Below are 17,425 nucleotides of genomic sequence, written 5' to 3'. Positions count from 1 at the left end.
TTTGTGTGCATATGGACTTAGAATTTATAAAAATGAATTACATAGAGATTTACTGAGAAAAAATGGATATCTGGATAAATATGTTTCCATAGTGTAACATTTTCCAAAGTTTGATTCATGGAACACTAACTTCATGAGATGTCAATAGGAATTAGACAAGGAAAATTTTTTTCTATGACCTTCAAATTTAAGAACTGGTGAATCAATCAAAGATTTCTTTCTTCAGGATTTCTCAGAGCATTTAATATGCTAATGTTCATTCTACACTTCCTATAAAGCTTTGAGGTATCTCTCAAATTTAACCAAAGAACACTTTTCTTACAGAGTATCATGTGGGACCTGTGTTCTACAGAACACACTGGAAAATACTGCTATTGTAGAGTGACAAATCTATATGACGACTTCACTTGGGAAGACATATCCTAGAAGATTCCTTCTGTATATTTGTTCCTCATTTCTAAGTGCTAGAGCCTACAATTGTATATCAAGGAAATAATAAACCTTACATTTCTATCAGTGGAATAATCACAAACATAATGGTAATTAAAGCTGGGCAGTCTAGTCTGTTGGATTGCCAGGGATGATTTATGAAACCATCTCTCCCTTACTTCCTACTTACTTCTCAGGAGTTTGGAACCATTGAAAGCCTGAAGCAGCAGCCCAGACAAAATTTACTAGAAGTATAAATTATGCCCCAGTTTAGCTCAGGAAACACTAATTGAGTATCTCCTCTATGCCAGGCACTGTGGTAAAGCACTAGGTCTGTAAAGATGAACAGGTCTTCCCTAAAAGATCTTTAATTCTAAATGGGGAGAAATGTAAGTAACAGATTATTTCAATACACTGTGGTGATGATGATGATATAATAAATAATAGCTGACATTTGTTGAGTGCCTACTAGTCTCTGTTTACTCTTCAAAAGGCTGTATATGTATTAACTCATTTAATTTTCACAAAAGCTCTTTGATGTTGGTACTATTATCATTCCCACTGTATGAGCAAAATGCAATGAAAGAGATAACAGCGAGTGTCTTAGAGAAAGTGTAGGGTAGGGTGAAAGCAATTAAGGGAAGACTTCCCTTGAAGAGATGCCTTTGATACTTCTTTGGGGGTTGTTTTTATTTTTTCCTCTAAAAGTACAAACACAGTGTCTGTCCTACTTCTTAATCAATGATTGCCTTTGTTGACTTTAATGAGTTGATCTAGAAAGTGAAATGAACTCATGTTATTCTTCCTCATAGAATACATTTAATAGAATACTTACCTGGACACATTATTCCATTCAAGTATCGGTGACATAAATCTTGGGACTGTGTTCACAGTTAGCTCTTTGCCAAATAAGCCAAGGATTTATTGGCACCATTGATGTTCCAGGCTATTTATTCCCTCCCACTCTCCTGACAAGCACTTTGCTAAATGCTATTGTCTTTATGTATACATTTTTAATTGATGGTCATAAATTCATCAAACCTGAATAAAAAGAGCTCTAAACCAAATCTACTGGCCAAAAGATTTATTCCTGTGAGTAATTAAATCAACTCTATTCTCACTTCCTCTTTATTCCAGCCTTAAGCAGAACCAACTGTGGGACCCAAACAATCAACTACACATTTCCCTAGCCAAGAAAGCACTTCTGAGGATTCCAGAGATGTTTGTTTTTTTAAGGCTAGTAGAGATCATTGAAACTAAATTTATTTCTACAACTCAGAAAAAAAAAATGTAAAGGACAGTGCATTTAAGGTCTGTAAACACAAGGGAAAATGTGAATCTTTCCAGCTGAATCCAGGGCTGAGAGCAGAATGGAGGCTCAACCCAGTTGGTTGCTAAGGTACAGAAGTAAAAGGGAAAATATAATTATCACTGTGTACTAAGATACTTTGAGGAGTACTGTCTTTCTGTTTTAGAAGAGCAGTGTCTTTCAGAGTAACTTACTTGAAATCTTGAATGTCACTTATGTACTAGTTGTATCCTATCACCTAAGTAGATTTTCCTTTGGCGGACATATTAAAAATGTGAGAATAACCCCACTGAACAGTAGTGTACTCGCTTTCTAGGGAGGGGAAATGCCCTGATTTGTAGCATTGGCCAATTTCTGTGGTTTAAGTATTCCCCCCAATTTCAAGCTATCAGCTCATTTTTCAAATCATGAACTCAGATAGACTCAGACTCTACACCACAAGTGGAATGGTTTCTCTCCTTTGAATGAAGTCTTGCCTCTTTCTCTGATCTCAAGCACTGCTCCAATCTAGTCATTAGTTCCCAAACCCATCAATGGATCAGAATCACTTGGAGCACTTACTGAAAATATGAATTCTCAGAGCCGTTCCCTAGATCTTCTGAATCAGAATCTCCAACAGAAACCGAGGGCAGAAATCTGCATTTTTTTCCTAAAAAACATCATTGGTGATTCTGATTCAGCCTTTTGGTCCCCTGGCCAGCATTTGAGAACCATTACATATACCATTGTTTCTAGTGTGAGCTCTACTCACTTCCATCCTTGGATGAAAGATTTTGAACTAATAATCATCTATAACTTAATCTACTCACTGACTTAGCCATATCTCTGACAGAAAATCCTAAAGGATTACTAAAACTCTGGCTAGACATTTTTCCTGACTCAATGATAGATATAAACGCTCATAAGCATTCACATTACTTATCTTTTCCACTGAAGAATGTCTAACTTAGAACCTCTGCTTTTCTCAAAAAGAAAAAAATTTCTGGCAGAATTCTAAAATGTCTGTTTTTCATGTAACAGTTTCAAAATAAATACCTAGCAATTCCATTCAGAGAATTCCCTCTTATTCGTAGTATATAAATTGATTTACCATAAATACCTCATATTTAAAGTGCATTATTGTGTAATGAGACTGGAATTTATAATAAAATTAGCTTACCATTACACTGACAATTTATTTTTACTTCTGCATTCACATACTTCAGAACATAGCACTAAACTACTATAGGTATGTTATTGTGTTGGATTAAATAATCATTGACTATAGTTCTTCATGAAGCTCCATTTTCCCCCCAACCCCGTTTTGACACCAAAGAATATCTTAAATGTTAGATGCATGGGAAATTGGGTGTGGAATATTGACAGCTAGCTAGCTATTCCATGACACTTCTCTACAGAAAATTTCTCATGCTTTAATAGAACACATGGCTTGAAATGATGTTTGAAGAAATACTTTATAGAACAAAATTAGCTCTCTTTTTTAGGAAACAGCCAGTTAGTTCCTTTACAATAAGTTTATTGACTTTTATGTTGTGACATATTTTTAACTATTGCATAGTCTCTCTCCATATTTAAAGAAAAATCAGCAAATGGAAAAGAAAGCAGGATTTATTCCCTGTCAAAGTAAACAACTTCTTGAAAAACTGACATGCCCTTCCTTCCTCCCTGGTGGGCCAAAATAAATGTAGTCAATTGCCTTTCAGCAGAGAGTGAATAAAAATAAACTTGGTCCTTCTGCCCCAAAACCTAAACCAAGTGTTTACCAAGATACCATTTTGTTACTTGGTTACCGTTACCCTGCCTAGCCAGCTATCTTTGTAAACAGTTCTATCATCCATTCAAATCTCTCTCTTTTATTTTTTTTCTTCTTGTTTTTTTTTCTTCTTCTTCTTTTCTTCTTTCTATCTTAGGTGAAAACTGCTCAACTGATGGAAACACAGTGCCTAGAGTGGGTGACTATCTTGCTGCAGACTATCTTTCCATCCTTCACAGTCTATTCAAATATCACCTTCTTATCATGCTCCCAAGAAGAATCTCTGTGTTTCTCTGCTTGTTTGTACCTCTATTTAACAATTATTTCATTCTACCTTTAGCATGGTTATTCTTTCCTTTCAAATTGTCCCAGAAGTAAAATTTTGAAATTAATTAAATCCAGAGTACCTTACCACAATGACACATTTAGGTAAAGCCACGACGCTTTCCACTTTTCACTGATGTACCTCTGTTCCAGTCCATATCAGGAAAGGATTGTTTCCCAAGGGTCATTAAAGTATCTTCCTTATAGCAGGTTAGTGGGCTTTTCTTTCAAATTATAGTTTCAACAAAGCCACACGAATCCATTTTACATTGTATAAACAACATAGACATCCTCGTTTTATGCTGAAAGCAATGATTTCAGCATAGAATCAATATGAAGTAACTGTTTTTGAAAAGCAAACTTTAAATAGAACCAGTCACTTGACAATAATAGTTGGGAAACTTTAATCTCAGCTTTTAAAAAAATCCAGGATGTAAAACCAGAGAGTTAAGAAGTGAAAGGGATAGAAAAAAATCATATATCATAATGTAGTAATCATACTAGGACTATCCTTTAAAAAAGTCACATGACATAATTAAAATCACCTCCCCAAAAAGGAGAAATTTTATGAACTGATGAATAATAAAAGTCAGTTACATTTGGGAAGAGAAGTGGGAGAGGTCACGAAGTTCTCTAACATGTCTCCAAAACAGAAAGTGTAATTCACTGAATAAAATAATATGCCATTCTGCATTTGATGAGAACAAGCAATAAATAATCAAACAAATAATTATGATATGTCAAAACTCTCAGAAAGCCTGGAAAATTTAGATGGGCTATAAAGAAGAGAAGTAGTATTCATTAAATGGCTACTATGGGCCATACACTGTGCTAAGCAATTTACATAAGCTCTCTCATTTACCAATCTTTAGGAGTTAGGTGGTGTTTTTGATTCTACACTGTGTCCTGGTTGATGAAAACAAAATGAGTTTTATTTTTTTTTTATTTTTTATTTTTTAAAGATTTTTTATTTATTTATTTGAGAGAGAGAGAATGAGAGAGAGCAAGCACATGAGAGGGGGAGGGTCAGAGGGAGAAGCAGACTCCCTGCCGAGCAGGGAGCCCGATGCGGGACTCGATCCAGGGACTCCAGGATCATGACCTGAGCCGAAGGCAGCCGCTTAACCAACTGAGCCACCCAGGCGCCCACAAAATGAGTTTTAAAATGCAGAAATAATTGGACATATGTATTAGAACCAAAAATAATTTTTAAAGGAACTTAGACTTTTGAAGAAATTTATGGTATTGGATTTTGAATAAGACCCTGCTTACCGATGAATAGCCATGTAAAGTTTGAACCTAAAGAGCTACATTTATCTTAAGGAATCTTAGTATAAGAAATACGGAGACAACTGAGGAGTGTTCCATGTAGGCCTACAAAACAATCAAGAAAAGAGAGATACTAATGAATAAATATGAAAGAGATTGAATATTCTCAACTAGGAAACTGCTCAGGAAGAACACAACTTTCTTCACACACTCAAAAGGTGTAAGGGGACATAGGGAGTGGCAAAACATAATTTACTTCCCTAGAACAAAGAGTCGTAATTAGATGTAATTGGATGAAAGTGAGGAAAAAAGATTGATTAATGTGAAAAAAAAATTGCGCTGCCAGTGAAAGGCATTTGTGGGTGGGGAATGTCTCCTACAGAGTTAGAATAAAGAACTTTTATCACAAATAATAAATAATAAAACTCGACTGAGTGAAGCATTAAATGTAGGGAACAGTCTTGCACTGGGAAGACTCAGGATAATCTGTTCTGTTTAACCATTTCAATTTTCTGTTGTTGTTTCTATGCTTTTTTCTGTTGTGTGTGCTTTTGTTTGTTTGCTCTGTTTCTAGTGTCTTGGGATTGCAATGCTGTGGTGCTAAAATACTAAAAACCTATAAAAGAAATAATATGAGCTTTTCAGGAGGTTCATCAACATATTTCATGGTTGTCACTCATTCAAAGGAACATTCATTCAACAAAGATTGAGTGAGTCCCTAAAATGGGTCAGCATGGGTCCTAGGTTTTGGGGATACAGAGATGAAAGATGTGGTTTCTACCTTCTAGGCCTTCACAGTGTACTATAGAGACAGCAGGGAGGTGAAAAATCATAAAGAGATTACACTGGAGGCCAGAAGAACATCAATCATTAAGAAATATATATTAAGTGACTATAATTCAAACATTTTTTAAAACTCAACACAGATTTACTCAGTGCTTACTTTGTGGCAGGCCTATCCTAGTCACTGTATATACAACAAAACAGAGTCCCTAGTGCCATGGAAACAGAGTATAAATAAATTTATTCACGTAAATATGTAATTAAAACCTGCAGGGGCACCTGGCTCAGTCAGTGGAGCATGTGACTCTTGATCTCGGGATTGTGAGTATGAGCCCCACATTGGGTGTAGAGATTACTTGAAAATAAAATCTTTAAAAACAAAACAAAACTGCAATACATTATGAAAAAAAGGGTACCATGATAGATTATAGCAGGGATGAACCACATCAATTCAAAGGAGAAGGTAGATGGGGTCAATAGGGATTCCTTATCCAAAGGAAAAAGGAGTTAGGGATGACCCAGTTTCCTGACTAGGCGCCTGGTTAGATGGTGCCTTGCGTGGATTGGGAATACAGGAGGCTTTCTTCAACAAAAAGATAATGGTGTGTGATATAACCAAATTCCTCAGAGCGAAATACAGTGTCTAAAATTACACTTAAAAGTTTTCCTGAAGCGGAATTTGTCTGTACACTCAAAAGTACAGACAAATTCTTCTTCAATTTTAACTGAAGTAGCAACCCAGGAATATAAAATTGGCTATTTGGCTGTCTAAGATCTTTTAGATATACCCAGGAATAAATAGTAACTGGCTCAGTTACAACTAGTAAACAGGAAAGGAAAGATACAGAAATCAAATTGAGGGTCTGAGCAGTGAGTGGTCACATATAAAGCATTAAAAATAAAGGGTATGACGTTTGTATTTATTTGCATTACTCTTAAAGTTTATAGGAAACATACTTAAATACCTTACATTTACTTTTTAAAGCATTTAGCAGGGGCACAAATGACTAGATTTATGCATACATGGATCTCCTTCAGTGTGGGATACACAGTAACTCAGGAGACACTGCACTTCAGTAAGTGAAAAGCAAGTCTTAATTTAGATTATTTTCTTATTAGATTTATTCTTGCATAATTTTATTTGAAATTAACATTCATCTTGAATATTGTGGCACTAGCTACCTTTGAATGTATACATTCAATATACAATGTATATTATATTTAAAGGATGAATAAAAAAATGTTCCCTAGGAGAGTAAAGGGGTAAGCCATATTACCTTTGACAATTGCCTTTGTTTACAAATTTTTCTTTATTTTTCCATAGTTGTTCACGCACTAGCAAAAATAACTGATAGTAGAAGGAAAGGAGAAAACAGTACCAAAAAATGTAGAAGACTTAATTTTATCTAACATTTAACTTTGCGCTTGAGACAGTAATAACGGATCATACTGTCTCTTTTCTGTTTAGAGCTGCATCTCAGTCATTGCCCTTAACTCCAATTCTAAGAACCTCAGGGGGCAGCTCTTCAAATGGCTTTGATATTTAAAATTCCCCATCAGAAATTGCGTAGGGCCTTGGCCTGTTCAGAGTAAGACAGTGTTGGGAGGCTGGGAGGCTCTGCTGAGGGAGTGGCCACTGGGCAGCCGTGAAAGCCCTTGACAAGCTGCTGCTTTCCCAGCTGAGGGCCTTGAACTTTGAGTTCTGTTTTTAGAAAAGCTAAATCAGGAGCAAATACTTTCAGGGTGTTTTGCTCCCAGTGTCGCTTTTGCTAACAGAATAGCAAAAGCTACAGCCATCAGGTAATACTAAGGAGTCCCGGTGATTTTTAAAAGGGGTAAGATGCTGAACTCAACTGGTTGTTTCAACAGTAAGCTTGGCATCACGGATCACTCTGAATGAAAGGTGTGCAAACGGCTCCTAGAGTTTGGGTGAAGGTAGGAATAAGGAGAAAAGGGAACAATGGTTTCCTTTGACTCCACCACCAAAAGCTTTAGCAACCCCATCAGAATAAAGGAAGCCATAACTCTCCCATTATGTCCCTGGCCATTTTGTATTCCTGTTTACATATTTATTATGTTCACGTAGGTTGACAGCTGTGACTCTTGTCCTAGACTACATGGTGGGATATCTCCCTACACACAAGAGGATCATAGATCATACCCTACTTTTTTTCAGTATACTCTCATCCACAAAAGGAGAGTAAGAGCAGATGGAATTTATTTGATCCAAAGAAAAGAACATGTAGTAGGAGAGTAACCTAATTCTGTAAGACAAAGTAGTCAAGAAAGCTGTTTGCCACCAAATTCCTCCCAGGGGCAAAGTGAATAATTTCAGCCTATTTTGGGAACCAAATTGTTAAGATTATTAAAAAAAAAAAACTCATATCTGCAATAAGGCAGTTATTGCTCTTTTCTCTGTGTTCCCATGCACCCTGGGCTACCTCTGATACAACATTTACTGTCTGTAATTATGTATTTGCATATCTCTCTTGATTCACTGAAGAGTTAGTTATGACTCTGTATTCCTCTATATCTTCAGCCTCTGGTTCATGCTAACACTAAAGTTCAAAAACTCTTTGGTGAAGGTGTAGATGAATGAATGAATGAATGGTGGACTTCTAAAAACTAATATGTCGGGGTGTCAGCCTGGCTCAGTTGGTAGAGTATGCAACTCTTGATCTCAGGGTCATGAGTTCGAGCCCCCATGCTGGGCATCGACATTACTTAATAAAAAAAAGTGTTTTAATATGGTTGGCCAGATAATAATAACAGTTACTCTCTGAGCATTTGATGCTACTAATTCCTGATATATTGCTAACTATATACAGTATCTTAATCAGGCCTCACACAGGTACCCAGTGGCATAGGTATTATTACTCTTACTCTATAAATAAGAAAATTGAAATGAGGAAGTTAATTTCACAAACTCTTATAAAGACTAAGCCTCATAACCAGAATTTGAACTCATCTAGTCTGACTTTTAAGTTGGTGCCCTTATGAATTCTCTTATATTGCCTTTGTTTTATTTTCTGTCTTCCTAAAAGATCTTACAGGCAATTTCCAAACAAGCTGTATTGTGATTGAAACAATTATTAATTTCGGAGCCATGTAGATAAACAAGGTTATTTAAAAATGTGTTCAACCATTGTTTGACGAACAGTATGTTTCCTGGTAGAAGATACTCCAGAACAGCCCCATGTCTTAACTCTTTTCTGTAAATGCTCATAGAGGGACAGTGTTTCACACAATAGATGTATTGCTGGAAACATGTATCTGTAAATAAAATTTGAATCATATTTAGCAATATATATTCATTATTTGAAGGGAACCTGTTGCAAAATCTTTTGCAAAAGTACCCATTTCCTTTCTTCAATCTCACCTGTTTTGAATATTTTGTATTATTATTTCAGGATTACTTAGAACACATCAGTACAGAATGTACTATTTAAAATTTGTCATTTGCATTATTAAAGAAATCTTGTGACAATATTTAGGAATTCAAAGTGATATTTTCAATAATTTTATTCTGTCAGTTTGGCTGAGAGAGCAGCAATGGGCAAATGGTTTAGGGGAGAGGCTTGGGAGGGGTGATAAGTATTCCAATAATGAATCATGTAATACCTAGACAGGCCATATAGCTTTTAAATATATCTAGCTGCCACTCAAAGCACCATTTTGGCTTTTAAAGACAACTCACCAGAGCTTTACCAAAAATTATAATGAAAAAAATAATTAAGTTCAGAATGATAGTATATGATAATAGTTCAATCTTTACTATAATCTGCCAACAAAAAGACAAAGCTTATGTCAAGGATTTATGTCATGCTAACCGGGTTGCCACTTCTGCAACTTTGGCCTTCATTGTAATGAATATGTAAAAAGCTAAGTGCTTGGGTTGCACTTTAGAACCAATAATCAGTAAGAAATATATGTTGGAGAATCACAACCTGAACCAGAGTCTAGGCAGACTTTTTTTTTTTTTTCCCAAGCAAGAAGAAAATATATTTGCATTGTGGAAGAAAATAAGAAATGTAGATTATGTGTGTCAAATATTGACTGTTCCACAAACTTTAGGAGTGAGGTATGCAAGCAAGCCTTGGTGTGCAGTTTGAAAAGTATGTCATGAAAAGTGTTAGTGCTGTCTGCCTGGAGCTAGTTCTGCATAGTTTCCAGATGGTATTTTTATCTTGTAATTATGTAAAAAGTCACGTTGACAGAAATCCACTAGCACATGTGATAGAATCACATTCTTCTCTGGCCATTCCTGAAATGTGTGTAGGTTTTAAAGTATATGGTAGTACAAAGAGGTCAAATCCTAGAAAGACTTGAATTTTCTATTAGAGTAAAAGATAATGGTGGCAATAGGAAAGCACATATTACAATAGATGGAAGTCCAAGACATCTTTCTTCCGGCTCCCCTATCTGCTGTCAAGAACCAAGCTGACTTAGAACTGAATATTGCAGTAACTATTGGTTTAGTCATCTCAAAACAATGAAATGTTTATATTTGGATTATGTGATTTCATTTAATGTCTTCACATAGCACTTTGATACATGTTGATACATTTTGTGTTACATATTATATAACTGCAAATTATTTCCTAGTTAATTAATTAAAAACAAATAACAAATCAACAATGCCTTGCTAAGTTAGGAGAAATATTAGTCATTCACTTTCATAAGCTAGAAATGTGAAAATCTTCCTCAATTTCTGTTTGTCTCTCAACAGTGCCTTCTTCCTCCTCATTCCTATCATTTCAACCTTTCCTCCTGCTCTGGCATCTACTCTCTTAGTCCAGTTCCTTGTTCTCACTCATTTCTTTCATTTCCCTGCTATCAGTCTCTCCCTACTCTAGTCTGTTTCACACAATGCTACCAAAGTATCTTTAAAATTAAATTATAACCAGGTCATAATTCTGCTTTTTCAAAGTGTTACTTCCTATGGCTCTTTATACCCACAAGATAAAATTCAACTTCTTGGGTTCAGCCCTTCTACAGTCTGGCTCCAACCCTAACTCTGTGGCTTTTTTCTTTTGCCTCATCAACTCCAACTGCTTTCCACTCAATGTACACTCTAAAATTCTCACACTCCCCAAAGAGGCCATGCCCTTTCACATATGACCCCCACAGCCTGGAATGTCCTTCAGGTCAATTTCACAAGTGATGATATGGGCATCTACGATATACCAGACCCTGTTCTGGCAACTGGAAAACAAAAATAAGAAGATAAAGATCTTTCTGTCAATGAGTCCAGAGTCTAGTCATAAGGGCAACAGGCATAAAATGAATAATAATGATGTACTATGATGCACACAAAATAGAGATATACACTATCTCTCAGCAGAGACGAGAGAGTGCTAAACTTGTCTGGAAGGAGTGGGACAAAGAAGCATGTCAGGGTCCAGATGGACAAGGGAAAGGCAATACAGGAATGACAAGGGACACCAGGGCAGGAAAGAGCTTCACATTTTCAGGGAGCAGTAAGAGCTTCCACATATAATGCAGACACATGAAACTCAGCTAAAAATGGTGAAGATGCTACATTTTGCGGTATGTGTTTTTTACCACAATTAAATTTTGTTTTAATTATTTAAAATAAATGCCATGGGGAGAGTATCTAAAGACTGGGATACACAACTGTGTATCTTCCTCCTCCTTTTCAGCTTGTAAACTCCTATTCATCTTTTAGGATCAGCTCAGGTATCTAAATGACCCCTCCTTTAAAATCCCCATGTGAAAAGTAAACTCAAAATGGATGGAAGACCTAAATGTGAGACAGGAATCCATCAAAATCCTAGAGCAGAACACAGGCAGCAACATCTTCAATCTCGGCCGCAGCAACTTCTTGCTAGACATGTCTCCAAAAGCAAGGGAAACAAAGACAAAAATGAACTGTTGGGACTTCATCAAGATAAAAAGCTTTTGCAGAGCGGAGGAAACAGTCAACAAAACCAAAAGACAACTGACAGAATGGAAGAAGATACTTGCAAATGTTTTATCAGAGAAAGGGCTAGTATCCAAAAACTATAAAGAACTTATCAAACTCAACACCCAAAAAACAAATAATCCCATCAAGAAATGGACAGAAGACATGAACAGACAATTCTCCAAAAGACATACAAATGGTCAACAGACACATGAAAAAATGCTCAACATCACTCAGCATCAGGGAAATACAAATCAAAACCACAGAGCAGTACCACTTCACACCTGTCAGAATGGCTAAAATTAACAAGTCAGGAAACAACAAATGTTGGTGAGGATGCAGAGAAAGGGGAACCCTCTTACACTGCTGGTGGGAATGCAAGCTGGTGCAGCCACTCTGGAAAACAGTATGGAGGTTCTTCAAAAATTAAAAATAGAGCTACCCTATGACCCAGCAATTGCACTACTGGGTATTTACCCCAAAGATACAAATGTAGTGCTCTGAAGGGGCACCTGCACCCAATGTTTATAGCAGCAATGTCCACAATAGCCAAACTATGGAAAGAGCCCAGATGTCCATCAACAGATAAATGGATAAAGAAGATGTGGTATATATATAATGGAATATTACTCAGCCATTAAAAAATGAAATCTTGCCATTTGCAACGATGTGGATGGAACAAGAGGGTATTATGCTAAGCAAAATAAGTCAGTCAGAGAAAGACAATTATCATATGATCTCACTGATATGTGGAATTTAAGAAACAAAACAGGATCATAGGGGAAGAGAGGGAAAAATAAAACAAGATGAAATCAGAGAAGGAGACAAAGCATAAGAGACTCTTAACTATAGGAAACAAACTGAGGGTTGCTGGAGGGAAGGGGGGTGGAGGGATGGGGTAACTGGGTGATGAACATTAAGGAGGGCATGTGATGTAATAAGCACTGGGTGTTTTTGTTTGTTTGGTTGGTTTGGTTTGGTTTTTTAAAGATTTTATTTATTTATTCATGAGAGACAGAGAGAAAGAGGCAGAGGCAGAGGGAGAAGCAGGCTTCCCACTGAGCAGGGAGCCCAATGTGGGACGCGATCCCAGGACCGTAGGATCGTGACCTAAGCCGAAGGCAGACGCTTAACCATCTGAGCCACCCAGGTGTCCGCACTGGTTGTTATATAAGACTGATGAATCACTGACCTCTACCTCTGAAACTAATAATACACTCATATGTTAATTAATTGAATTTAAATAAAATTAAATTAAATTTTAGAAGAAAGAATCCCCATGTGATTCCGTCAGCCTGTGTTCCCTTTTCTGTGCTCCCATAGAATGCACAGGCCTCTTTTAGAGTACCTAGTCACAATGTATGGCAAGTCTTTATTTACTCCTGTTTCCCCAACAAGACCATGAGTTCCTTAAGGACTGACACCATTACTTAGACAAGCATAGATCCTATACCTCTACAAGAATTATTTATTGAATTAAATTGTTAGTTCACTATTAATTAACCATGTGCCAGACACCACACTAATGTAGCCATACACTACGTGCATGATCTCCTTTTATCCACACAACAACCGTCTGAGGATAGATATGGTTCTCATTTCCATTTTAAAGACAAGAAAACTGGGATAATGAGAAGCTAGGTCTCTTTCCAAAAGTCACACAGTCAGTAGTTGAGATCTGAAGCCAGATTGAAGCCAAACTATGATTTTAATGACAAAGAAATGAATCAATAGAAGATGTTTCCAAGGGGATTAAGGAGGGAGTGGGATCTAGAGTATTATCAGTTGAGATTTAGCAGCAAGAACTGGCCTAATAAATGTCAGACTGTGCTATGTATCTTGCTGAAATAATTTCATTTAAAATCATTTCATCCTCATGAAATTTCTATGAGACCTAGATACCCAACTGAAGAAACTGAGGTTCAGGACAGTTGGGTGCTGGTGAGAGTTCTCTTCTGGATTGTAGACTGCCAACTTCTAATTGTAGCCTCACATCCTTCACAGAGAAGAGAGCATGGAGCTTTTCATCCCCTTATAAGGTCACCAATCTCATTACCCTCAAGACTGCATCCAAACCTCCCAAAGACCTCACCTCCAGATACCATCACGCTGGAGACTAGGCTTCAACATATGAATCTGGGGGGTACAGAGTCAGTCCATAACACCATGCAAATTAAATCCAGCTTTCGTCCCATCTCAAACCTGAACCCTCTTGGCTGTATCACTATAAATTCATGACTACACTAACCTCAAGTATGGCTTTTAAAGGTGTCTGGAAATTATACTTCACTTTCTATGTCTTTCATTCACTCTCCCACTGCCGATCTTCATCTCTCTCACCTGATGACTTTCCTTCCTATTTCATCCACCAAATACAAGCAATCAGAAGAAAAGTTTTACCAGCTCCCACTCTTGCATTTATCCACTTTCCTGCACCTGAGTCCATATGCTCTGCCCTGCATCCTGTTACTATGAACTGATCACATTCCTACCCAAGGCCAGCACCTTCTCTTCTGCACCAGATCCTGTCTGTCTTCCTTACTCCATCATGCTTAAATATCCCTCCAACAATGCTCCCAGCTTTCTTCTGGTCATCAATTTTTCCCTTTCTTTTGGATCATTCCCATCAACATCAAATCTGTTGCAATTTTTCTCATCTTAAAATAAACAAAACAAAAACTCAAACCCACTTACTTTCATATCCCCCTCCAGTTTTAGCTACCACCACATTTCCGTGCCCTTATAGAAAAGCTCCTCAAAAAAGCTGTCTGTTCTCATGCTCAGATTCCTCTACTTCCATCTCCTGAGTCGTCTTCAGATAGGTTCACCACTCATCACTACAGTGAAACTGTTCCTGTCAAGGACACCAATGGTCTTCATTTTGTCAAATGCAAAAATATATTCCCAATCCCCATCTTCTTGGGACTATCAGCATTTAACACAGTTCATGTTGCCTACCTGATGTTGAAACTTTGTTTAGCTTCCAGAACACCATACTCTCATGATTTTTTTCCTTTCTGGTTAACTGCTCCTTCCTTGTCTTCTTTGCTGATTCATTCTCAGCACCTCAAGCAAAATCCATTCATATTTAATGCCCTCTAATTTAGAATAAATAATGTAGTTCATTTTGCAGCAAATGTGCTTTCCTGATTTTATCTTCTCATCTGTAATTTAATTAGTTTTCATTCTCTGAGTATATACCAACTGGCTAAAGGAGGAGCCTTAGGGGTATGCTGCGTGGTGAAGGGAAACCATTTCAGGACTGATCTTCACAGATCACAGATAACCAGTTACTCATTGATATTTGTGTGTCCTCTCTTGTAGTGTGTTCCTGTCATCCAGTTGGATCGGCTGTCCTTCCTTTCAACTCGGTGACCTTCTGTGACCCCAGCAATGGTGACTGCCCTTGCAAGCCTGGGGTGGCAGGGCCACATTGTGACAGGTGTATGGTGGGGTACTGGGGCTTCGGAGACTACGGCTGCAGGCCCTGTGACTGCGCAGGGAGCTGTGACCCACTCACAGGAGACTGCATCAGCAGGTGAATGCTCATGGCTCTTGCTCTGTCCATATGTCCTTCAGATTCTTTTGAAGATCTGGTAGTGATTTGGAAAATCTTGCATGCTATCAGTGCAGCAAAGATGTATTTGCACAGCTCTTTAAAGAATCTCTGTCAAACTGCAGAGTCATTTGTTCTTGCAAGATTCTAGAGATGGTCTGGTTCATTTTGCAGAATAAATTATTCTTAACAATAGGCCCTTAAAACACTATTTCTGAAAAACTAAAAGGATGGGAAGGTACCTGATTAGGTTTAAGTCTCCATACATATGTTCATTTCATTCAAGTTCTAAGAGAGTCCTTAACTTCATCATTTTCTATTTTATTAGCAGCACAGACATAGACTGGTATCAAGAAATTCCTGACTTCCATTCCATGCACAATAAAAGCGAGCCAACCTGGGAGTGGGAGGATGAGCAAGGATTTTCTGCACTTCGACACTCAGGTGAGACAATGGATATAGCCAGTTATCATATTTCCAGGTCTGGTCTCGAGTAACAGTGATTTGTGACAAACCAGAAAACAACTCTTGGATCCTACCAGGGGAACTCTTTAGTTCTGAGGTTAATAAAGTAGTGACACCCCTGCCCATGAGCATAAAACTATTAAAGATAGCCAAAGAGTATTTTAACAAGCTTTTGTTTATTTTCTGATTATTAGAGTAACATTTCTAATTAGTATAGAAAATCTGGAAAATGCAAAACATCACAGTAAAAAAAATACCCAAATCTCATTACCCAAACTGTTAGTGTTTTGGTGTGTTTCTCTCTAAAACATACTGTTTTACACAGGTGAGAGCTAATTGAATATATTAGGTTTGGAAATGTAGAGATCCATTTAAAGGAAAAATATTCTTATAGACCTAACGAAACTTAATATACACAAAGATAAGTGTGAACTCCTTATGTTTATATCTTTTTTACAACTAGAAAACAAAAATAATTTTACAAAACTAATTATAAGCCAAATAACAAAACTAATAAAATTCAAAATAACACCATTAATTAAATATGAAAAATGATTTTTACTGAAGCCAAACCACTCTTTCCTACATAAATATGGTTCTTTGGGTCTACCAAGTCTATACTACTATTTCCTCTGACTCTATTTTCCTATGATGTATATCTGTTCCTTTGTTTGATGAGCATGCTGTGATATTGGTGTGAATACATGGTTTCTGTGTTCATCCTGCCTCTATTCTTCTCTTATAGAAAGTCAGGTGGTTCTATTCAGCACCAACTTGCTCCATAACACAAACACAAATGTGGGCATGAAATCTTGTGTCAGCATTTGGTTGTAAAGTGCTCCCCAAATGATCCAAATGAAACTTACAATAAATTTTTTTTTAATTTTTATTGGGGTATAATTGACATATAACATATTAGTTTAGGTGTACAACATAATGATTTGTGTGTATTGTGAAATGGCCACCAAAAAATTCTTTTTATTAAACATTACAAATGCCAAAAATGTATTGTTAACACCCATATACACACCTGCTAGTGTTACCAAATTTTATGTTTTGCCATAATTGTTTCATATTTTCATTTCAATTTTAAAGTGTTATACATTCGAAGACCTGTACCAATCTCCAACTTCACTAGCCTCCCTTACTCTACAGAATAACCGTTAACCTGAATTTTGGTATTTATCATTATCTTTCATGTTTTTACTATTACTACATATATAAATAGAGTGTTTTTTAAAATTGCATATACATGATAACTTACCTATGCCTTTAAAACTTTCTTTGATCTGAATATGTATTTTTTTTAGATTTATGCATTCTATTATTTGAATATGCCACTTTTTATTCTCTCTTTATCTGCCATTTAGGCTATTTCTAATTTCCAATTTTATGTAATGCTATAATGAATGTTCTTTTTTTTAAATAATTTTTTTTAAAGATTTTATTTATTTATTTGAGAGAGAGAGAGAGAGAGGGCACAAGCACCGGGGGGGAGGGGCAGAGGAAGAGAGACAAGCAGACTCCCCACCGAGCAGGGAGCCCAATGCGGGGCTGGATCCCAGGACCCTGGGATCATGACTTGAGCCGAAGGCAGACACTTAACCGAAT

At 36.8% G+C, this 17,425-nt stretch overlaps 1 protein-coding gene across 6 annotated transcripts in view; it reads left to right on the top strand.

Annotated features, from left to right (window-relative positions):
- The window catches only part of NTN4 (netrin 4), a 139,297-nt gene that overhangs the window by 82,213 nt on the left and 39,659 nt on the right, over positions 1 to 17,425 (top strand). For 5 of the 6 annotated variants that reach the window (XM_078076429.1, XM_078076430.1, XM_036085843.2 and 2 more), the window contains exons 6-7: positions 15,118 to 15,331; positions 15,678 to 15,793. In XM_078076429.1, the coding sequence (XP_077932555.1) occupies positions 15,118 to 15,331; positions 15,678 to 15,793 (330 nt within the window). The remainder of the gene's footprint in view (positions 1 to 15,117; positions 15,332 to 15,677; positions 15,794 to 17,425) is intronic. The other variant, XM_036085842.2, reaches the window with a different exon arrangement.

This window comes from Halichoerus grypus, chromosome 6, assembly GCF_964656455.1.
Source record: "Halichoerus grypus chromosome 6, mHalGry1.hap1.1, whole genome shotgun sequence".
Taxonomy (NCBI): Eukaryota; Metazoa; Chordata; class Mammalia; order Carnivora; family Phocidae; genus Halichoerus; species Halichoerus grypus.
This window is presented reverse-complemented; position numbering and strand designations above follow the sequence as displayed.